The sequence below is a fragment of the Schistocerca nitens genome, chromosome 3, assembly GCF_023898315.1.
Source record: "Schistocerca nitens isolate TAMUIC-IGC-003100 chromosome 3, iqSchNite1.1, whole genome shotgun sequence".
Classification (NCBI taxonomy): Eukaryota; Metazoa; Arthropoda; class Insecta; order Orthoptera; family Acrididae; genus Schistocerca; species Schistocerca nitens.
Genome location: NC_064616.1, coordinates 214,548,823 through 214,574,466, shown reverse-complemented (window position 1 = coordinate 214,574,466; position 25,644 = coordinate 214,548,823). Strand labels below are relative to the sequence as shown.

At 44.4% G+C, this 25,644-nt stretch overlaps 1 protein-coding gene across 1 annotated transcript in view; it reads left to right on the top strand.

Moving 5' to 3' along the window:
- Positions 1-25,644, top strand: part of LOC126249153 (uncharacterized) — a 298,975-nt gene that overhangs the window by 258,593 nt on the left and 14,738 nt on the right. The window contains exon 2 of the mRNA XM_049950808.1: positions 7,844-8,044. Coding sequence (XP_049806765.1) covers positions 7,844-8,044 — 201 coding nt within the window. The remainder of the gene's footprint in view (positions 1-7,843; positions 8,045-25,644) is intronic.

The window sequence follows — 25,644 nt, the reverse complement described above, 5'->3', positions numbered from 1 at the left end:
TATACAGAGTACTTCAGGAGGAAAAGTATTTTTAAAGATGGAAGTATAGATAAATTCGAATAAAACATTTAATATAACGTGCGACAAATTTTAATGGTTAGAATGTAACCAAAACAATTAGTCATAGAAGGTGTTAACCAAAGGCAGATAATTAAGTTAAAAGTTGATTTTCATGAATTCTACCTCCGACTTAAATGCACTTTCGAATGTTCTTGAAAACGCAACGTTTATCTTTTCTGAGAATGTCCTGGCGTGTTTTTACTAGGACACTACTATATACCGGCCGGAGTGGCAGTGCGGTTCTAGGCGCTACAGTCTGGAGCCGAGCGACCGCTACGGTCGCAAAAAAAATGGCTCTGAGCACTATGGGACTCAACTGCTGTGGTCATAAGTCCCCTAGAACTTAGAACTACTTAAACCTAACTAACCTAAGGACAGCACACAACACCCAGCCATCACGAGGCAGAGAAAGTCCCTGACCCCGCCGGGAATCGAACCCGGGAACCCGGGCGTGGGAAGCGAGAACGCTACCGCACGACCACGAGATGCGGGCGCTACGGTCGCAGGTTCGAATCCTGCCTCGGGCATGGATGTGTGTGATGTCCTTAGGTTGGTTAGGTTTAATTTCTTCTAAGTTCTAGGTGACTGATGACCTCAGATGTTAAGTCGCATAGTGCTCAGAGCCATTTTGAACCACTACTATTCACTAATAATAATCGGTTCCTTTGTTGTATTTACTTTTTCTATGTAGTCTTCCCCTTTCAACCGTCCCCGCAGGCAATAATCAAAAGACATAAGTTCCGGGTACCATGGTGACCAAAATACATGAGAGCTACTGCCGATTCATCTTCCTGGGAATTTTAGGTTTAGACAATGTGTCACTTGAGGACTATAACGTACAGGGGCTTCGTCGTGGTGTAGGATCATACTCATTCTCGTAAGAACCTTTTCCAATAATGCTAGAAGTTCGTTTTAAAGAAAGTATGTATGACGTGGTCCTGTGATGCAATGCGGTAACACACCAGGTCCGTTCAGTTGATTGTCAGCATACACCACACAAGTACAGACGAGCCTTCTTGAAAATGTGTTTACACAAAGACATGTAGGTTTTCATCAGACCACCAACGTGGGTTACGAGTATTATTGATAACACTACAACTGGAAGATGCTTCATCAGTAAATTGTATTACTCGGCGATCTGCAATTAGTCAACAACAAGAGTCCAATAGTCTACTCTCATTTCCTTCTCGAAGGTACTAAATCCGCTGGGAATGAAAAGGATAGAGGCCTTGCGTACGTAAGTACGTAATGCCTGCCATATTGTTGTATGTGGAACTCAGATACGTGTTGAAATTCTGCGTGTGCCTGTTGAAGGACTACGTGCAGAATTCTTAAAGGATACAGAAGAACTGTCTAAAAAATGACTATCACAGTTGAAAAATTCAGTTATGTAAACTCAAACATAACTTCACAACTTGAATTTCAAAACAAAAGTGACAGTCGATAAATAAAGCCATAGAAACTGATGGACCAACACGTGAGATAAGAACTTCTCTCTGTAATCAGCTGTAGTCAATAAAAATTCGACGCATGTAATATGAAATTTCTTATTCGAATTTGTCCATACTGTCAACTCCTAAAATATATAGTGTTACTGCTGTACTCGTATTGTACTACAGGTTAAGCTACACTTCCGCCAGCTAAGCCCATTAAACTACAAACCGCGTCGGAGGCTCGTGCAACAATGATTTGGCGTTTCGCGGAGAATTAGAGCGAAAGGGAAAGAGGCGGCAGAGAGAACTGGATTGCGAAACGTTTACGTCTGGTCGTGGTGCGCATCTGTCGAGGCGTAACTCTCTTCCGTCCACCGTTCCCGGAACTCCTCAATAGTGCCAATCAGACGCTGATGCTCCAAGATACGTCGCACAATTACGGCCGCTGATGCAGCTGCCGACTGGAATTTCACTTGAGCTTGTTACAAAACCCTCGACAGTTGGCTGACAGGCGATCATTATCATTTTCTTTCAGGGAGCGAAACAGAGCACGCTTTTACATGAGTGACAAGTGCTTGTTTGACATCGATCGAGAAGGACAGCTGATTGTCGCTAGAAGGTTGCTACCCAGAAACTATCACGGAATCGTCCGACTGATTACTCTATTAACCCTCATGAAACTGATGGCAGTAATCACTGAACGATGCGAACCCAAATGACATTGTTCCGACTGTTTGTGCTACAATTTCTTCATTAAAGTAATGGCAGTTCGAATGCTGACAGACCTGTTACAACACGTCTGTGCTACGCTTGCAGAACGACTGTTTGATTAGCGTAGGTTAAGGCATTACATCACTTCGACAATGCCGTTATTAAAGTCGCATTTGCGCCTAAACCGTTTCTCTAAATGGAAGAGGATAAGAAAACAACCGTTCTTTTCCTACACAGTCAAGCACTTTTGTGTACACTGCCGATCCAGACACCACTAATATTTCAGAAAGGGTTCCGGATAATGAATCAAGGTTTTAGACAAATGATGTGTCACAAAGATGTATTTTGCTGTGTGGTTGATAATCGTAATGTTTTATCTGTTTGAAATATTGGATTAGCTACAATGTTTTACTTTTTTAATAAAATGGCGTGCTTCTTTTATTAACATCTGATAACAGTTGAAAATCATGTGTCTTATAGAATGAGACTTGCTGATGTTTATAGTGAAATTATAACAGCTAATCTTAGTGGCAAGGCTGTTTTCACGGCGCAGTTACCACCTTATCACATATAAATCCACATCTGTACTCTGCAATTCACATCCGTGTGCTTGGGTTTACAGAACAACTTTCAGACTATTTCTCGATCGTTCCACTCTCGGATAGCAAGTGTGAAAAATGAACACTCAAATTTTTCGGTGCGAACTTTGATTTCTCTTGTTTTATTACGTTGGTTGTTTCTCCCTGTGTAGGTGGGAGTCAACAAAATATTTTCGCATTTGGTGATCGAAATTTTGTGACAGCTCTCGCCGCAACGAAAAACGCCGATGTTTTAATGATTGCCACCCCAGCTCACGTATCATATCCTTGACAGTCTCTCCTGTATTTCGCTATAAAACAAAACAAGCTGCCTTTCTCTGAACCTTTTCGGTGCCCACAGTCAGTCGTATCTGGTAAGGATCAAGCAATACTCTAGCAGATGACGGAAAAGCGTACCGTAGGTAGTTCCTTTAGTACATTGTTGCACCTTCTAAATGTTTTGCCAATAAAACACAGTCTTTGGTTCTCCTCCTCTACAACATTTCCTATGTGAAGGTTACAATTTAAGTTGCTCTTAGTTGTAATCCCTAGGTATTTAGTTGAATCGAGAACCTTTAGGTTGTGTTATATATCGTGTAACCGAAATGTGGCGGATTCTTTTTAGCACTCTTGTGGAGCACCTCACATTTTTTTATTGCTTATGATCAATTGTTACTTTTTGCACCATTCAGATATTTGCCGTGTCGGAATCCGCGCCTCTGTTTTGGTACCCAAAAACCAAGATTATGGGGTGTTTTTCGATACCGGATAAACATGTTTGGAAACGGGAAGATGGCACTTCTTGAAAAATACCTAGCGAATACTTCGTTAAAATCTGAGGAATCTGCTATGCTTATTTATTGTTTAGATTTCATCTCACACCAGATATTAAGTGCGTATTTTATGTGTACAAGTACGTTAACTTTGCACCTCCATATCTCGCAAAGGACAAAGATATCAAGAAACTTCTCACAGATGGTCTATGTCGGGGTCTTAGCAATATATTGTAAAAGTTTCAACCGTTTTGTGTGTACATTCGTCTTGGAACGCGCGGCAAGGTTTTGGTACACAAAAATCATGTTTTTCGGGTTCATTTTGTCATTTGTGTTGACCTTACGAAATGGTGAACGAGATCCGCTGTCGGTATCACTCATTACTTCGTGTGCATAAAGGGCCAGTTGTGTTTCACAAGAACTACATTTGCTGAATCGGCGCTCAGTGTGTCACTCGATCGTTTTCTTCGAGGTATTCCATAATGTCCTAACACAGTATATGCTCCAAAATCTTACTGCAAATTGATGTCAGTGATATCGGTCTTCCACGTCCCTTCTTGTGTATTGGTATGACCTGTGGAACTTTCCATCCTTAGATACGGAGCTTTCGTCGAGCGAATGCTTGACTGTTAAATATGGAGTTGTTTAATCGGCATGATGGCATCATGTGAATTTTATCTACTTTTTAAATAGATATATTTTGCGTTTATTTTGGTGGATTTGGATGTTACGGTGTTCAGTCTCGCTACAGTGACCTTGTGGTCACTAATCCCTGCATCTGTCATGACGTTCTCTGCTTGCTCGAGACTTTGAAAAGAGGTCCAGTATTCTACCACAATCATTGACACTTCATGTGACCTACTGAGATAACTGCTCAAATTGATTTTCGGACAATGCATAAAGTACAATTTCGGAGGATGCTTTATGTCTAGCACCGAGTGTAAACATGTATTTTTGCCAATTTACCGAAGATAGACTAAAGTCACCTCCAGCTATAAATGTATGACCCGGGTACCTATTCGAAATGAGATTCAGATTGTTCTTGAACCCTCAGCAACTATATCATGCGAGTCAGGGGGTCGGTAAAAGGAACCATTTATTAGTTAATCATGTTTGGTGAGTGTAACCTCTACCGATACTAACTCGCAGCAGCTGTGTCCTTCAATTTTAAAAATGGTTCAAATGGCTCTGAGCACCATGGGACTTAACTTCTGAGGTCATCAGTCCCCTAGAACTTAGAACTACTTAAACGTAACTAACCTAAGGATATCACACACATACATGCCCGAGGCAGGATTCGAACCTGCGACCGTAGCAGTCGCGTGGTTCCTGACTGAAACGCCTAGAACCGGTCGGCCACCGCGAGCGGCTTTCAATTTTACTACAATATGAACTACTTCTAACAGCAACATACACAACACCCCGAAATGAACACCGTAATGTTCTCGGTACAAGATTCGGCTTTAGCCGGGTATCAGTGCCTGTAACTATTCCTGCTTCAATGCTTTTTATGAGCGCTTGGAGCTCAGGTTCTTTCCCAACACAGCTACGACAGTTTACAACTACAATACCAATGATTTCCGTGTTTTTCCTTCTCCTATATTTGACCTGTATCGTTTGAGACTGAATCCCAGTTTTTACCCTTCAACATCCCTGCAACCTAGAAAAACCGACATGTTTAGTAGGCAATCGGTGAGAAATTTTAAGATGTTAACAGACGTGTGCATCAAATCTGCCATACTTTCGATGGATGATATCTTACGGATTCTCATGTACCTATTGGTTAGGTAAATAAGAAATTGTCTTGTCCATGCACAAAGACGAATTTCAAGTCTGTTATTTTTAAAATTGTGCTGCTACATACTGCATTAGAAATGAAGTCAAATATAAAGTTAACAGGCGTAATAGTTGTGATTATAAGGTTTATTAAAGTGGGAATGTTGTGAGTGTTTGGTTCACGTAGGTAAGCTGGAATATTATTTTGCCATAAAATTCGATATATTAGTTTATTGACAAGGGAGACTTATCCAACGCTGGTGAAGGTTTAGGAGTCTTCTCTATATCTTTTCAACCGCTGAGATGTGAATGTTTGAATTCAGTCATGACCGTACTTCTCTCGAAGATTTTTCACACGGAAGATATGACGTAATTGCATCCGCAAATGTAAATATTAACGATGTGCAAAATGCGGCTTTGTTAGATATGTTAGAAAAAGTACCATAAATACTTCAAACGACAGAGTATGGTACACTTTACATAAAAAAACTGATCAAGTTTTGTATAAAAAGGGTGACGTATTTGTTGTACTTTGCCGAAAAGAAATCGTGGAGACGGATTTCTCAGCAATATTTGGATCGTTAAATAAGCAATATAACGAATTTTGTGCACTCCCTCTTTACTGCGGATGATGTGTAGGTTCACAACTTAATATCAGAAACGAAACATCAATCCAAGCAGTGGTGAACCACAAATAGGATACAACAGTTTGCGAGAAAAAACTGGAACTAGAAAATAATCCGCTTTTTATTGGACAATGCACATATTTGCAAAAGCGTGAAGTCATGACCTTCCTTCAGTATATACCGAACGAGGTGGCGCAGTGTTTAAGATGATGGACTTGCGTACGCGAGGATGGCGGTTCAAACAGCCATTCGATTACGAAGATTAAATTACACTTTGTATATCCTTCCCCAGTGCGTGCCCGTGCACTCTCCCTACGATCTCTTCGTCAAAGAGACGTTAAACCCTGACCATTTCCGCTTCTAATACACTACTGGCCATTAAAATTGCTACACCGAGACGAAATGCAGATGATAAACGGGTATTCGTTGGCCAAATATATCATACTGTAACTGCCATGTGATTACATTTTCACGCAATCTGGGCGCATGGATCCTGAGAAATCAGTACCCAGAAGAACCACCTCTGGCCGTAACAACAGCCTTGATACGCCTGGGCATTGAGCCAAACAGAGCTTGGATGACGTGTACAGGTACAGCTGCCCATGCAGCTTCAACACGATACCACAGTTCATCAAGTGTAGTGACGGGCGTATTGTGACGAGCCAGTTGCTCAGCCACCATTGACCGGGCGTTTTCAATTGGTGAGAGATCTGGAGAATGTGCTGGCCAGGGCAGCAGTCGAACATTCTCTGTATCCAGAAAGGCCCGTACAGGACCTGCGACATGCTGGCGTGCAATATCCTGCTGAAATGTAGGGTTTTGCAGGGATCGAATGAAGGGTAGAGCCACGGGTCGTAACACATCTGAAATGTAACAACCACTGTTCTCAGCGCCGCCAATGCAAACAAGAAGTGACCGAGACGTTAACCAATGGCACTCCATACCATCACACCGGGTGATACGCCAGTATGGCGATGACGAATACACGCTTCCCATGTGCGTTCACCGCGATGTCGCCAAACACGGATGCGACCATCACGATGCTGTAAACAAAACCTGGATTCATCCGACAAAATGACGCTTTGCCATTCGTGCACCCGGGTTCGTCGTTGAGTACACCATCGCAGGTGCTCCTGTCTGTGACGCAGAGTCAAGGGTAACCGCAGCCATGGTCTCCGAGCTGATAGTCCATGCTGCTGCAAACGTCGTCGAACTGTTCGTGCAGATGGTTGTTGTCTTGCAAACGTTCCCATCTGTTGACTCAGGGATCGAGACGTGGCTGCACGATCCCATACAGCCATGCGGATAAGATGCCTGTCATCTCGACTGCTAGTGATACGAGGCCGTTGGGATCCAGCACGGCGTCCCGTATTACCCTCCTGAACCCACCGATTCCATATTCTGCTAACAGTCATTGGATCTCAACCAACGCGAGCAACAATGTCGCGATACGATAAACCTCAATCACGATAGGCTACAATCCGACCTTTACCAAAGTCGGGAACGTGATGGTACCCATTTCTCCTCCTTAGACGAGGCATCACAACAACGTTTCACCAGGCAACGCCGGTCAACTGCTGTTTGTGTATGAGAAATCGGTTGGAAAATTTCCTCATGTCAGCACGTTGTAGGTGTCGCCACCGGCGCCAAACTTGTGTGAATGCTCTGAAAAGCTAATCATTTGCATATCACAGCATCTTCTTCCTGTCGGTTAAATTTCGCGTCTTTAGCACGTCATCTTCGTGGTGTAGCAATTTTAATGGCCAATAGGGTAACAGAAGACGAGTGGGTATCGAGCGATCTGCTAATTTCCCTTTTCGATAATGTTACACGTAGCGCTCGCAGTACTCGAAGTAATACATATTTTCAACAATGCTTGTTGGCAGACGAAGCGGCAGATCTTCCGGGAGCAGGTGTTGCCGCACACCGGCGGCAAGATTCCGTCGGGGGCGTTCCGGGCTGACCGGCTGGCGCTCAACAGGCTCAACAAGGAGGGCATCGCCGTGCCGGACGGCATCTTGCTGGAGGCTCGCAAGCGCCATAAGGACCCCTCCCAGCGCGGAGGGTCCGACCTGGAGGCCGCCGTCGTAAGTACACTTCGCTCCCTTCAAAGTCGCACACCTGTGTTGCTACCATTATTCTGCTGTCGTTATTATCATCTGTAAATTCGCAGTATCGTATTTCACAACAAGTTTATGCGGACAGCTTAATAACAAGGTCAACCTAACAAGCAACATTTTTTCAATAATAGAAAACAGTAACAATTATTGAATCGTATGGAGAAAAAAAAAACAAATTAGTTACAAGCTACGGCGTGCACACACTTTATTCAACATGTAAACGTCACTACAGATATTTGCATTTAGGTTAGGACATGTTGGATATGCTTGCCATCATTGGCATCATCCCACTTAGTAAACGAATCGACTTCATATACTTCCGGTACTATGGACGTGGAAGAATTATGGGCAAATTTTAAACACATTGTAAATCACGCTTTGGGCAAGTATGTGCCGAAAAAATGGGTTACGGACGGAAAAGACCCACCGCGGTTTAACAGCGCAATTCGGAGAATGCTCAGGAAGCGAAGACAGTTGCACTCGCGGTACAAGAAGGATCGGGAGAATGAGGACAGGCGAAAATTAGTAGAGATTCGTGCTGCTGTAAAAAGACGGATGAGCGAAGCATTCAACCACTACCACTGTCATACCTTAGCAAAAGATCTTGCTGAAAACCCAAAGAAATTCTGGTCTTACGTGAAATCGGTAAGCGGGTCGAAGGCTTCCATCAAGTCACTCACTGATCAGGCTGGCCTGGCAACGGAAGACAGCAAAACGAAAGCTGAAATTTTAAATTTAGCATTTGAGAAATCTTTCACGCAGAAAGGTCGTACAAACATACCGCCGTTTGAGTCTCGTACAGACTCCCGTATGGAGGACATAGTGATAGACATGCCTGGGGTTGTGAAGCAGCTGAATGGGTTGAAAATAAATAAATCGCCAGGTCCTGATGGGATTCCAATTCGGTTTTACAGAGAGTACTCTACTGCATTGTCTCCTCACTTAGCTTGCATTTATCGCGAATCTCTTGCCCAACGTCAAGTCCCGAGCGACTGGAAAAAAGCGCAGGTGACGCCTGTATATAAGAAGGGTAGAAGGACGGATCCTCAAAATTACAGACCAATATCCTTAACATCGGTTTGTTGCAGGGTTCTCGAACATATTCTCAGTTCGAATATAATGAATTTCCTTGAGACAGAGAAGTTGCTGTCCATGCATCAGCACGGCTTGAGAAAGCATCGCTCCTGCGAAACGCAACTCGTCCTGTTTTCACATGATATCTTGCGAACCATGGATGAAGAGTATCAGACGGATGTCATATTCCTTGACTTCCGGAAAGGTTTGACTCGGTGCCCCACTGCAGACTCCTAACTAAGGTACGAGCATATGGATTGGTTCCCAAATATGTAAGTGGCTCGAAGTTTTCTTAAGTAATAGAACCCAGTAGGTTGTCTTCGATGGTGAGTGTTCATCGGAGATCGGAGGTGAGGGTATCATCTGGAGTGCCCCAGGGAAGTGTGGTAGGTCCGCTGTTGTTTTCTATCTACATAAATGACCTTTTGGATTGGGTGGATAGCAATGTGCGGCTGTTTGCTGATGATGCTGTGGTGTACGGGAAGGTGTCGTCGTTGAGTGACTGTAGGAGGATACAAGATGACTTGGACAGGATTTGTGATTGGTGTAAAGAATGGCAGCTAACTCTAAATATAGATAAATGTAAATTAATGCAGATGAATAGGAAAAAGAATCCTGTAATGTTTGAATACTCCATTAGTAGTGTAGCGCTTGACACAGTCACGTCGATTAAATATTTGGGCGTAACATTGCAGAGCGATATGAAGTGGTACAAGCATGTAATGGCAGTTGTGGGGATGGCGGATAGTCGTCTTCGGTTCATTGGTGGAATTTTGGGAAGATGTGGTTCATCTGTAAAGGAGACCGCTTATAAAACACAAATACGACCTATTCTTGAGTTCTGCTCGAGTGTTTGGGATCCCTATCATGTCGGATTGAGGGAGGACATAGAAGCAATTCAGAGTCGGGCTGCTAGATTTGTTACTGGTAGGTTTGATCATCACGCGAGTGTTACGGAAATGCTTCAGGAACTCGGGTGGGAGTCTCTAGAGGAAAGGAGGCGTTCTTTTCGTGAATCGCTAGTGAGGAAATTTAGAGACACAGTATTTGAAGCTGACTGCAGTACAATTTTACTGCCGCCAACTTTCATTTCGCGGAAAGACTACTTAGATAAGAGAGATTAGGGCTCGTACAGAGGCATATAGGCAGCCATTTTTCCCTCGTTCTGTTTGGGAGTGGAACAGGGAGAGAAGATGCTAGTTGTGGTACGAGGTACCCTCCGCCACGCACCGTATGGTGGATTGCGGAGTATGTATGTAGATGTAGATGATGTAGCGCAGACTAATAGCGAAATTCTGCGTGACCCGCTGAAATATCGGAACATCGATGCTCTCGATGACGTCGTGAGTGGATGTTTTCAGCTCAGCAATGGGTTTTGCGCTATTGCTGTACACCTTCTTCTTAGTAGAGGCCCACAAAAAGGAGTCGCATGTGTTCAGATCCGGAGAATATGGTGGCCAATCGAGGCCCTTGCCAGTGGCCTCTGGGTACCCCAGATTCAGAATGCGGTCCACAAAGTGCTCCTGCAGGACATGAAACACACACCTGGTTCGATGGGGTCGAGCTCTGTCTTGCAGGAACCACATTTTATCGAAGTCCGGGTCACTTGGAATAATGTGGATAGAATCATCATCTAAAGCCCTCACGTACCGTTCTGTAGTCTACATCTACATCTACGTGATTATTCTGCTATTAACACTAAAGTGCCTGGCAGAGGGTTCAGTGAACCACCTTTAAGCTGTCTCTCTACCTTTCCGCTCTTGAACGGCGCGCGGGTAAAAACGAGCACTTAAATTTTTCTGTGCGAGCCCTGATTCTTCTTATTTTATCGTGATTATCTTTTCTCCCTCTGTAGGTGGGTGCTAACAGAATGTTTTCGCAATCGGAGGAAAAAACCTAGTGATTGAAATCACTGTGCCATCAAGGAATTTTTCTTTCTTTGGGCCTTTGTCCCGCGTCAGCGCGGGATCGGCCGTCTTATTACGGATTTGGCAGTGTTAGTTTCAGAGGATGACCGGATGCCCTTCCTGCAGCCACTCCGAACCCCCTCCCTCCTCCCTCCTCCCCCCCGCGACGTAAGTAGTGAACCCAAGATGTCCGTGCCTAGTGTAAGTCATGAAATGGTGCATGTCTGTGAGTCGTGTAACTGAGGCGGAAAGTGGGGACTAGCCCGGTATTCACCTAGCGGGATGTGGAAAACCGCCTAAAAACCAGATACAGGCTTGCCGGCAGACTGGCCCTCGTTGTTAATCCGCCAGGCGGATTCGATCCAGGGCCGGCGCCCCTACCCGAGTCCAGGAAGTAGCGCATTAGCGCTCTCGCTACCCTGGCGGGTCAAGAATAATTAGGATATACATAAATTGGTAGTATGACGTAAATGGGATGAGATTTTTCACTCTGCAGTGGAGTGTGCACTGATATGAAAGTTCCTGACAGATCAAACCTGTGTGCTGGACCGAGACTCGAACTCGGGAACTTTGCCTTTCGCGGGCAAGTGCTGTACCATCCGAGCTACCCAAGCACTCCGTGCCATCAAGGAATATCGCACCGATTATTCCGTGACTGGACATCGCACACAGTCACCTGGTACGGGTGAAGAGACTTCTGAACCGCGAAACACTGATTCTCAGTCCCTTAAATGCGCCAGTTTTGATTATTGACGAATCCGTCCAAATGAAAGTGGACTGCGTCGAGAAACCAAACCACACTACACACACTAATTCCCATCATGCCCCACGGCCAACCGTGCTGTTTGAACGTCCGTAACGCAAACCGTTCAGAAGTTCGTTTGTGCGATGTGTAGCTAGAGTCAGCCCAAACAAATTCTGCTCATCACGTCTTCGTATGAGCTGGTCCCGGCTACACATTACAAAAACGAAACTGGTTGCTGCTTATTTGGTAATTTTATGGTTTACTGTCGCTGCACAACTTGGGAACCATATGGAGCCCCCAATTCAAAAACGAAACTGCAAATATCTTCCAGAAGACCACAGAAAATGTGTCTGACCACCCATAGGAGAGAAACCCTGTATAAGATTGGCATGTAGCCAAGATATTAGTGTGCCATTCATGCCTTTCCGACGTGTGTGCGGTAAATGCAGAAATGTGAACTATGGCGAAGTTATTACCAAATGCGTCCAAACAGGACCAACACACGGTTATTCTTTTCTTGCTTGCCAATGTACAAACATCGGTAGACAACCATCGGAAAATGAAGTACGTGTGTAGGGCAGCATGTCTGTCGAAAACCACCTCTGTGGAATGGTGTGCTAAGTTCCGTGCCGGTCGCGGTTTGACACAAGACTCCAGTCGATCTGGGCGGCCAGCCTATCGTATTTGACGGACTGTAAGTCGCACTTTTTTCTTCGAAAAATTGTTGCAGTATCCAAGTGCATGCCGGCCGGAGTGGCCGAGCGGTTCTAGGCGTTACAGTCGGGAACCGCGCAACCGCTAAGGTCGCAGGTTCGAATCCTGCCTCGGGCATGGATGTGTGTGATGTCCTTAGGTTAGCTAGGTTTAAGTAGTTCTAACTTCTAGGGAACTGATGACCTCAGCAGTTAAGTCCCATAGTGCTCAGAGCCATTTGAAACATTTTTTTCCAAGTGCATCTTATACTCGAAATAATATAAAAATACTCCAAATGATTAAAAATTTGTCAGTCTTAAAAATGGCCATATATTCGATACCGCAGGAAACATATCTCTATGTTGCACCATTTGATTCACTGGCAGCACCGGTGCACTGATGTGACGAACATGAGTTGCGGGGATTCACAAATTTGCTAACAATGTCTCCCTTCCACCCCGCCGTCACAAACCCAGAACACTGTCCAGCCTGTGATGGCTCATTGCAGTCTACGCTGCTAGTGAACTAGAATTCCAAGTGATTTGTGTTACCGGTACCAGTATAATGTTTTCGTTAGTAGCTCCTTACGCAGTAGAAAAAAGTGAAAGGTATTCATAAGATGCAGGCTATAGATTGAAAGTAATAGCATATGCAGAAGATCATGGAAAAACGGCAGCTGAGCGACATTTCAACCCTCCCTCCACCAACACAAAAAAAATCGCAATTTGCGTGCTAGAAAAGAAGAACTGAAAAAAAATGAGGAAGATTAAATGTGCAAATAACGGAATGAATGCAAAATGGCCAAAACTAGAAGATGACATAATGAAATGGATTCAGGGACACCATTAAAATGGCACTGGAATTCATATGAAAATGATTCAAATACACGCTCGTAAGCTAGCATTACAGTAGAACTTAACAGACCTAAGGGGTGGAGTTGCTTGTTACTACAGGTTTATGAAGGGCCATGGACTTAGCACGCGAACCGAAACCACAATATCTCGAAAAATGCCGCAAGAGCATGAAGAGAAAATACACTACGTAATCAAAAGTAACCGGACACTCCTAAAAACATAAGTTTTTCATATAGGTGTGTTGTGCTGCCACCTACTGCCAGGCATTCCATATTAACGACCTCAGTAATCATTAGACGTCATGATAGAGCAGAACTGGGCGCTCCGCGGAACTCACGGACTTCGAACGTGGCCAGGTGATTGGGTGTCACTTGTGTCATACGTCTGCACGCGAGATTTCCACACTCCTAAGCATCCCTAGGTCCACTGTTTCCGATAAGATAGTGAAGTGGAAACGTGAACGGACACGTACAACACAAAAGCTTACAGGCCGACCTCGTCTGTTGACTGACAGACACCGCCGACGGTTGAAGAGGGTCGTAATGTGTAATAGGCAGACATCTATCTAGACAATCACACAGGAATTCCAAACTGCATCAGAATTTACTGCAAGTACTACTATAGTTAGGTGGGAGGTGAGAAAACTTGGATTTCAAGGTCGAGCGGCTACTCACAAGCCACACATAATGCCAGTAAATGCCAAACGACGCCTCGCTTGGTGTAAGGGGCGTAAACATTGGACGATTGAACATTGGAAAAACGTTGTGTGGAGTGATGAATCACGGTACACAATGTGTCGATCCGATGGCAGGGTGTGGGTATGACGAATGTCCGGTGAACATCAGCCAGCGTGTGTAGTGCCAACAGTAAAATTTGGAGGCAGTGGTGTTATGGTGTGGTCCTGTTTTTCATAGACGGGCTAGCACCCCTTCTTGTTTCGTGTGGCATTATCACAGCACAGGCCTACATTGATGTTTTAAGCACCTTCTTGCTTCCCACTGTTGAAGAGCAATTCGGGGGTGGAGATTGTATCTTTCAACACGATCGAGCACCTGTTCATTATGCACGGCCTGTGGCGGAGTGTTTACACGACAGTAACATCCCTGTAATGGAGTGGCTTGCACAGAGTCCTGACCTGAATTCTATATGGTTAGACACTGGACTCGCATTCTGGAGGACGACGGTTCAGTCCCGCGTCCGGCCATCCTTATTTAGGTTTTCCGTGATTTCTCTAAATCGCTCCAGGCGAATGCCGGGATAGTTCCTTTCAAAGGGCACGGCTGACTTCCTTCCCCGTCCTTCCCTAATCCAATGAGACCGATGACCTCGCTGTCTGGTCTCCTTCCCCAAAACAACCCAACCCAACTGAATTCTATAGGACACCTTTGGGATGTTTTGGAACGCCGGCTTCGTGCCAGCCTCACAGACCGACATCGATACCTCTCCTCAGTGCAGCACCCCGTGAAGAATGGGCTGCCATTCTCCAAGAAACCTTCCAGCACCTGACTGAACGTATGCCTGCGAGAGTGGAAGCTGTCATCAAGGCTAAGTGTGTGTTAACACCATATTGAATTCCAGCATTACCGATGGAGGGCGCCACGAACTTTTAAGTCATTTTCAGGCAGGTGACGGGATACTTCTGGTCACATAGTGTATTATCTTTCCATTGCTTTATTATTCAGCATCGAAAGAAAACGATTGTGGAACCAAGCCAAATAGCGAATATGGATGAAACTACTCTGACATTTTATGTGCCGAGTAACAGAAATGTTGCCATGACAAGTGCTGCAACTGTAACTATAAAAACAAGGGGACATGAAAAACTGCATTACAACGTTGTCCTTTCATGTTGTGCTGACAGTACTCAACTTAACCCAATGATCATTTTAAAGCACAGAACAAAACTATAACCTATCGCCAGATGTTGTTGTTCACGTACATGACTAGGGTTGGATGGACGAAGCTAGTATGAAATTATGGATTAACACTGTGTGGGAGAGACGGAAAGGTCCTTTATAGAAGAAGAGTGCTCTTCTTGTGCTAGTAGTTCAGTAGTCATTTGGAAAATTCTGTGAAAGAGAATTTGAGACAGGGACATGCAGAGCTAGCTGTTATTCTGGGAGGACTTACTTCACAATTCAAACGTCTTGAAGTCTCAATAAATAAACCATTTACAGTGTATATGAGAGACGAATTGAACAAATGGATGATGGATGAAACCCAACATGAGTTCACGCCGATGGGAGCTGTAAGACGAACTACAATCGAACAAGTAGGTCAGTGGAAAAAACAGTCGCTGTCTAGAGTGAGAGAAGGCGATATTGTTAAATCTTTCAAGAAGTGCAGCATAGGTAACGCTCTCAATGGCGTGAAGACCATCTTATACAGAGTGGTACATTGATAGTGACCAGGCCAAATATCTTACGAAATAAGCATCAAACGAAAAAAACTACAAAGAACGAAACTGGTCTAGCTTGAAGGGGGAATCAGATGGCGCTATGGTTGGCCCGCTAGATGGCGCCGTCATAGGTCAAACAGATATCAACTACGTTTTTTAAATAGGCACCACCATTTTTTATTACATATTCGTGTAGTACGTATAGAAATATGAATGTTTTAGTTGGGCCACTTTATTCGCTTTGTGATAGATGGCGCTGTAATAGTTACAAACGTGTAAGTATGTGGTATCAAGTAATATTCCGCCAGAGCGGACGGTATTTGCTTCGTGATACATTATCCTTGTCAAAATGAACCGTTTACCAATTGCGAAAAAGGTCGATATCGTGTTGATGTGTGGCTATTGTGATCAAAATGCCCAACGGGCGTGTGCTATGTATGCTGCTCGGTATCATGGACGACATCATCCAAGTGTCCGGACCGTTCGCCGGATAGTTACGTTATTTAAGGGAACAGGTAGCGTTGAGCCACATGTGAAACGTCAGCCACGACCTGCAACAAATGATGATGCCCAAGTAGGTGTTTTAGCTGCTGTCGCGGCTAATCCGCACAGCATTGGCAGGCAAATTGCGCGAGAATCGAGAATCTTAAAAACGTCGGCGTTGAGAATACTACATCAACATCGATTGCACCCGTGCCATATTTCTATGCATCAGGAATTGCATGGCGACGACTTTGAACGCCGTGTAGAGTTCTGCCACTGGGTGCAAGAGAAATTACGGGACGATGACAGATTTTTTGCACGAGTTCTATTTAGCGACGAAGCGTCATTCACCAACAGCGGCAACATAAACCGGCATAATATGCACTACTGGGCAACGGAATATCCACGATGGCTGCGACAAGTGGAACATCAGCGACCTTGGCGGCATTATGGGAGGAAGGATAATTGGCCCCCATTTTATCGATGGGAATCTAAATGGTGCAATGTATGCTGATTTCCTACGTAATGTTCTACCGATGTTACTACAAGATGTTTCACTGCATAACAGAATGGCGATGTACTTCCAACATGATGGATGTCCGGCACTTAGCTCGCGTGCGGTTGAAGCGGTATTGAATAGCATATTTCATGACAGGTGGATTGGTCGTCGAAGCACCATACCATGATCCGCACGTTCACCGGATCTGACGTCCCCGGATTTCTTTCTGTGGGGAAAGTTGAAGGATATTTGCTATCGTGATCCACCGACAACGCCTGAGAACATGCGTCAGTGCACTGTCAATGCATGTGCGAACATTACGGAAGGCGAACTACTCGCTGTTGAGAGGAATGTTGTTACACGTATTGCCAAATGCATTGAGGTTGACGGACATCATTTTGATCATTTATTGCAGTAATGTGGTAATGACGCTGTAACAGCACGCGTTCTCAGAAATGATAAGTTCACAAAGGTACATGTATCACATTGGAATAACCGAAATAAAATGTTCAAATTTACCTACATTCTGTATGTTAATTTAAAAAACCTACCTGTTACCAACCGTCCGTCTAAAATTGTGAGCCATATGTTTGTGACTATTACAGCGCCATTTATCACAAAGTGAAAAAAGTGGTCCAACTAAAACATTCATATTTCTTTACGTGTTACACAAATATGTAACAAAAATGGGGGTTCCTATTTAAAAAAACGCAGTTGATATCCGTTTGACCTATGGTAGCGCCATCTAACTGGCCAACCATAGCGCCATCTGGTTTCCCCCTTAAAGCTAGACAAGTTTCGTGCTTTGTAGTTTTTTCGTTTGACGCTTATTTCTTGAGATATTTGGCCCGGTGCGGATCAATGGACCACCCTCTATATAAAGAGGACAATGATGACAACGAAGAGGAAGTAGAGAAGAAGAAGAAGAAGAAGAAGAAGAAGAAGAAGGTGCCAGATGACGATTTCCATGGATTTTAAAGGTCAGTTCGTTTCTATAAACTAAGAGTTTTTTATTCTGGCTTTGCAGTCTAGTAACAAAAATTCTAAAAATGTTATTTTAAAAATATTGCTTAAATATTAAGGGCCGTCTTGTAGTCTGTAGTGCTTTATAGTACGTAAAATAAGGTAATCATTAAGCCAACTAAACTGGGACACACACTCTCCATGCGATTATCACGCTTTCGATCGCTTAAAAAAAGGCCTTTAAGGGACGACGATTGCTGTCGGATGTGGATGTGCAGTAGGCAGTCATGGACTTCTTTACACATCAGGATACGGTGTTTTACTACACGTTTATCTTCAACCTGGTGCGTCGGTGGAATACTGTCTCCCTACTCACGGCATTTTGCCTGATCAGCATACCAGTTGTGGAATGTATGGCATTCGAAGGGAAACTTTTGGAACGCCCCCTATTGTATGTATGTTCTACGTCTTCTCCTAAGTCCCTCGGTCGATTTCAACCGAACTTGGTACACGTACCACTTACTATATGGAAACAAACACTAGAACAACTCACCTTGCGCAGAGGTGGTTGGGGGGGGGGGGGAGGGGGGTGAATAGGAGATGCCATAGAAATATAACTCAGGGACATCTAAAGGTATTGCAACCAAAATTTGTATATACGTGTTCCGTTATTTGTATAAATATGCCGTTCTATCACTAGGGGTGGGGATGACGATGAGAAGGGGTGACACGTAGAAATATGTGAAACAAAATGATGGTATTCCTTTCCTGTAATTAGCTGACTTGGATACTTTAAGAGAGTGAAGCACAATCTGTTTTTTATATGTGGTTTTCAGTACGTCTTCGAAGTAGCAACAATGAGCACTGTAGCAAGCCAATAATTTTGTCAGCGTTTTTCGGGCCAAAGATCGTGTCATACGGCTCAATATCTCAGGTACAGTTAACGTCCTCTCTGAAGTCGTGTGGCGTAAAAGAGCAGAGAATGAAACAGTTGCGAGTGCGAAATACATGCGTCATATGCATACGCTGGTGTAGCTGCGACAGCAAGAAACTAGTATTAAATGCAGACAGAGGATGCTCTCTTCCCCCCCCCCCCCCCCCCGCTTTCCTCTTTCGTTTCTCTTGACTCTCCACATCCTCCCAGTCGCCTACTCTATCGTCACTACACGTCCCCACAATCATGTCTCGTTAATGTCATAATGAATGCTTCATTAGTGTTTACAAAAAAAAGTAGTAAAAGTCGCTTATTCCATAGGATGACTGAGCAGAATGGACCTTAAGACAGACGCATGGACCCACCTCACTTATGAGATATGCTCGCTGTAGCTGAAAGAAGTGGAGGTCGTATTGGTATATTTACCATGCAGGTCGTGGTCGGATGATGTGCAGACTGAGATGTAATTGTTCGGACAGCACTTAACGTATGTTTTGTATCCCCATTCTGAACATACTCTCATGAACCAGAACATTACGCTCACTGGCTACCGTGATATTGAATGCCGCTTGGAGGAGTTGCGGGCACGCGTCCCGCTAAGGAAGGTATGTCTTGGCCACCAAATTCGCCTGATCTGAATCCGATGGAACACATCTGGGACACTGTCGGGTGGCAACTCCGCATGCACAAACCACCGGTCTTTAGTCTACCGGAACTGCGTGACCCGTACGTAGACATCTGGTGTCATATACCGCTCAAATCTGCCAGCGAATTGTCGAATCCATGCCAGGCAGAAGTGCTGCTGTAATGCATTCAAAAGGTGAACCAGCACGGTGTTAAGCACGTGGTTGGTTGGGTGATTGATTGATTTGGGGGAGGAGACCAAACAGCCAGGTCATCTGTCCCATTGGATTAGGGAGGGACGGGGAAGGTAGTCGGCCGTGCCATTTCAAAGGAACCGTCCCGGCATTTGCCTGGAGCGATTTACGGCAATCGTGGAAAACCGAAATCAGGATGACTGGAGGCGGGTTTGAACCGTCGTCTTCCCGACTGCAAGTCTGGCGTGCTAACCACTGTACAACCTTACTTAACTATTGGTGGGATATTTAACACTAATCCTTATTCCAGAATGAGATTTTCACTCTGCAGCGAAGTGTGTGCTGATATGATACTTCCTGGCAGATTAAAACTGAGTGCCGGGCCGAGACTCGAACTCGGGACCTTTGCCTTTCGCGGGAAAGTGCTCTACCAACTGAGCTACCCAAGCACGACTCACGCCCCGTCCTCACAGCTTTACTCCTGCCATTACCTAGGCTGTGGTTAAGCCATGTCTCCGCAATATCCTTTCTTTCAGGAGAGCTAGTTCTGTACAGATCGCAGGAGAGCTTCTGTAAAGTTTGGAAGGTAGGAGACGAGGTACTGGCAGAAGTAAGGCTGTGAGGACGGGGTGAGAGTCGTGCTTGGGTAGCTCAGTTGGTAGAGCACTTGCCCGCGAAAGGCAAAGGTCCCGTGTTCGAGTCTCGGTCCGGCACACAGTTTTAATGTTTCATGAAGTTTCACTAATCCTTATTCCTTTAAAGTGCGCCACCCGTGCCCGTTGCAGAGTTCAGTAAGCAATGCGCTACCAATGTTCATCGCTGCCGGACTGGTTCCCTCAACTCTCCAAAGACAGAGTAGCAATTTACTGAGTCAACGTGTCATCTCATCTGAATTCTCCAAATTAAAATCTTAGTACTGGTCAATTATGACGAGACAAGGAACTAAAACTCGTGTCAGCTGCGCTTATCACGTGGAGTTTTGTGAAACTATGGCCATCTGATCTTTATCTCGTGACACTGACATCTGTTACTACCTGTGTCCTTCCAAACCTAATTAATTACGCGTCACGTCGGGAGCAGAAACATTTCTTAAATTCAATTTTTTTTCGTGTCACTGTAAGGGACAGAATAAAAATCATCCACTTTTCTTCACAATGCATTCAAAGAAAATGTTTCAATAAATACACTACTGGCCATTAAAATTGCTACACCAAGAAGAAATGCAGATGATAAACGGGTATTCATTGTACAAATATATTATACTAGAACTGACATGTGATTACATTTTCACACAATTTGGGTGCATAGATCCCGAGAAATCAGTACCCAGAACAACCACCTCTGGCCGTAATAACAGCCTTGATACGCCTGGGCAATGAGTCAAACAGAGCTTGGATGGCGTGTAGAGGTACAGCTGCCCATGCAGCTTCAACACGATACCACAGTTCATGAAGAGTAGTGACGGGCGTATTGTGACGAGCCAGTTGCTCGGCCACCATTGACCAGACGTTTTCAGTTGGTCAGAGATCTGGAGCATGTGCTGGCCAGGGCAGCAGTCGAACATTTCCTGTATCCAGAAAGGCTCTGTACAGGACCAGCAACATGCGGTCGTGTATTATCCTGCTGAAATGCAGGATTTCGCAGGGATCGAATGAAGGACAGAGCCACGGGTCGTAACACATCTGAAATGTACTTCCACTGTTCAAAGTGCCGTCAATGCGAACAAGAGGTGACCGAGACGTGTAACCAATGGCACCCCATACCATCACGGCGGGTGATACTTCAGTATGGCGATGACGAATGTGCGTTCACCGCGATGTCGTCAAACACCGATGCGACCATCATGATGCTTTAAACAGAACCTGGATTCAAAAAATGGTTCAAATGGCTCTGAGAACTATGGGACTTAACATCTGAGGTCATCAGTCCCCTAGAATTTAAAACTACTTAAACCTAACCAACCTAAGGACATCACACACATCCATGCCCGAGGCAGGATTCGAACCGGCGACCATAGCGGTCGCGCGGTTGCAGACTGAAGCGCCTGGAACCGCCCGGCCACACCGGGCGGCGAACCTGAATTCAACCGAAGAAATGACTTTTTGCCATTCGTGCATCCAGGTTCGTCGTTCAGTAGACCATCGCAGGCGCTCCTGTCAGTGATGCAGCGTCAAGGGTAACCGCAGCCATGGTTTCAGAGCTCAACTGCCCATGCTGCTGCAAACGTCGTCGAACTGTTCGTGCAGATGGTTGTTGTCTTGCAGACGTCCCCATCTGTTGACTCAGGGATCGAGACGTGGCTGCACTATCCGTTACAGCCATGCGGATAAGATGCCTGTCATCTCGACTGCTAGTGATACGAGGCCGTTGGGATCCAGCACGGCGTTCTGTATTACCCTCCTCAACCCACCGTTTCCATATTCTGCTAACAGTCATTGGATCTCGACCAACGTGAGAAGCAATGTCGCGATACGATAAACCGCAATCGCGATTAGCTACAATCCGACCTTTATGAAAGTCGGGAACCTGATGGTACGCATTTCATTTCACCTCCTTACACGAGTCATCACAACAATGTTTCACCAGGCAACGCCGGTCAACTGCTGTTTGTGTATGAGAAATCGGTTGGAAACTTTCTTCATGTCATCACGTTGTAGGTGTTACCACCTTGTGTGAAAGCTCTGAAAAGCTAATCATTTGCATATCACAGCATCTGCTTCCTGTCGTTTACATTTCGCGTCTGTAGCACGTCATCTTCGTGGTGTAGCAATTTTAATGGCCAGTAGTGTAGCTTTGGTGGTGTCAGTGTGGTACATCTTTACAGAGAAAATGAGTATTCGTGTGGATTCACTGGCGCGTCTGTGATATGGCTCCCATTTTTGTATGTGGCTGGCTGTATCGTTTCTTAAACACTGTCAGACACCAAATATTGAACATGACGACTTAATGGATACAAAAAAAAAATTGTCTGTGCTATCGATGAAGAATTGTGTTCTCGGTGAAAAATTTAATGGTTATTGAGCACTGATTAACTAAAAAAAAATTAGTTTCTAGTCTTTTATTGTTTGCAATCATTTTTAGAGTTTCATACATCAGTCAGTACAACAGAGAAGCACAAGATGTCTCTTCCACTCATTCAATACACTCATCTGCATCACACAGTGTGGTCAGCAACAGTTTGAAAAGCTTGGCAGGACAGGTTGGGCTGAGAAATACTTGTTAAAGAAGTTCGATTCGTTACGCCTATTCGGAGTTAATTAGCATTTAAGTTAGTCAACAAGGCCGTTGCGCGCAATTTCAAGCGGCTTGCCATAGACGGTGTCGCTAGCGTGTTCTTCGTTTGGGTTCTTTAACCAAACAAAAGAGTGATACAAAAATTGGACATTGTGCGGTAGTTGGGATCGAACCCGAGCCAAAGGCTGGGCAGTCTCGTGCGCTATCATTTGCGCTATGAGAGCCACTGACCGTAATTGTATCTGGCGGGCCGCTTGAATCTGCGCGCGCAACGGCCTGATTCGATAACTTCAATAATAATTACTTAGCAAGCGGTGCGACTTATCGAATTCTTTTCTTAACAATTGCTTCTCAGCATAACCCTTACAGGTTTTGCAGACTGTTTTGACCACCCTGTATAGTTGCACATTTGATGTATCATCCACTGGACGAAAGAAGAAACTGGTAAAAAACTCATCAAAGAAACTATACGAGGTTCCAGCTGTACCCCAATATAATATTGTTGAGTGTCTGAATTCTCTCTTTCCCTATATTAATGTATCATCTGGAGGCTTCTGTTTCCAACGCGATGTTTTCTAAGAAATAGTTTTGTCGTGTTACGTGACCACATGCAAAAAGTATTGTTTATTTATATAATGATTTTATCTTGAACTCTACCATTTGGTCCGTGTTTGCATAGAAAAACAGTAATATCGGAAAATTGATTCCGCCTTGATGCAAAACATTATTTCTTTATTCTCCCAAACTAGTTTCGGCGACAAATATCACCATCATCAGTGTTTTTTTTTTAAATCTTATTTATTGTATGTTACAACATGTTTTAAGCAATTATTGTCGCTGTCTGCAACATATTTTCTGTGCGCTTTATGGTTCTGTTGCAGTTTTTTATTTAGCGAACATCATGTCATGTTCGTTGGACGGTATGTGGCGGCTTTCATACACAGAAAAACAAAACTTTCACACACTGTTTCTGATCCAGAACATTATGCCATCTTGCTGTTCACGTGTGTGTCATATATATGTACATATGTACATGTAAATCTAGCGTGCTTTTAGCCGTAATGTCTTCATCATGAAATATTTATTTTATGTTTATGGTGTCCTATGTGATAGTAGTCAAATAATTTCTTCAGCTCCTACCATTGTTTCAGTATATGAGTTGGGCTGATTCCCTTTACTACGCAAGATGGAATATGTCTCTCATAAAATGAGGCGAGCAGAGAAAAATAGATTAGACGTGATAAACGTCTAATCTATTTTTCTCTGCTCGCCTCATTTTATGTCAGACATATTCCATCTTACGTAGTAAAGGGAATCACAAGAGAACAGGCCCAAGTGTGTGTTTATTTTCCCCCGTATCGTGATCACAATCACCAATACCACGCAACAGCGAAAGACGTAGCCAGGACGTGTCAGAAAATCAGAATAAAAATTACCAACTGATGTTTAAAGAGCAGTTTGTTTTTGTTAGGACTAGCAAACACGTCCATTGCTTATGGTGTAAATATTTAAAGACTACAGGAACTACTCTGTCTCATTATGCGCAACTGAAAGGTTGGAAATCGATAGTTACTTTGATGCAGCTGATAGCTGCTGAACTGCGATGAACTAATAGACTCACATCAAAAGCTACCTAAAACGTTTAAAAATTTACGTGTTCTGCACGTGAGAACATCATTCATGACTCAAAAATATCTCTTTGTCACTCCAGGGCGTACTTAAAACTAAGCACATGACTTTTGTTAGTTAAATGTTTTACTGCTATATTGTTGCTACTTTGAGTGTGATATACGAGGTGCATTCAAGTTCTAAGGCCTCCGATTTTTTTTTTCTAATTAACTACTCACCCCAAATCGATGAAACTGGCGTTACTTCTCGACGTAATCGCCCTGCAGACGTACACATTCTTCACAAGGCTGACGCCATGATTCGATGGCAGCGGCGAAGGCTTCTTTAGGAGTCTGTTTTGACCACTGGAAAATCGCTGAGGCAATAGCAGCACGGCTGGTGAATGTGCGGCCACGGAGAGTGTCTTTCATTGTTGGAAAAAGCCAAAAGTCACTAGGAGCCAGGTCAGGTGAGTAGGGAGCATGAGGAATCACTTCAAAGTTGTTATCACGAAGAAACTGTTGCGTAACGTTAGCTCGATGTGCGGGTGCGTTGTCTTGGTGAAACAGCACACGTGCAGCCCTTCTCGGACGTTTTTGTTGCAGTGCAGGAAGGAATTTGTTCTTCAAAACATTTTCGTAGGATGCACCTGTTACCGTAGTGCCGTTTGGAACGCAATGGGTAAGGATTACGCCCTCGCTGTCCCAGAACATGGACACCATCATTTTTTCAGCACTGGCGGTTACCCGAAATTTTTTTGGTGGCGGTGAATCTGTGTGCTTCCATTGAGCTGACTGGCGCTTTGTTTCTGGATTGAAAAATGGCATCCACGTCTCATCCATTGTCACAACCGACGAAAAGAAAGTCCCATTCGTGCTGTCGTTGCGCGTCAACATTGCTCGGCAACATGCCACACTGGCAGCCGTGTGGTCGTCCGTCAGCATTCGTGGCACCCACCTGGATGACACTTTTCGCATTTTCAGGTCATCATGCAGGATTGTGTGCACAGAACCCACAGAAATGCTAACTCTGGAGGTGATCTGTTCAACAGTCATTCGGCGATCCCCCAAAACAATTCTCTCCATTTTCTCGATCATGTCGTCAGACCAGCTTGTGCGAGCCCGAGGTTGTTTCGGTTTGTTGCCACACGATGTTCTGCCTTCATTAAACTGTCGCATCCATGAACGCACTTTCGACACATCCGTAACTCCATCACCACATGTCTCCTTCAACTGTCGATGAATTTCAATTGGTTTCACACCACGCAAATTCAGAAAACGAATGATTGCACGCTGTTCAAGTAAGGAAAACGTCGCCATTTTAAGTATTTAAAACAGTTCTCATTCTCGCCGTTGGC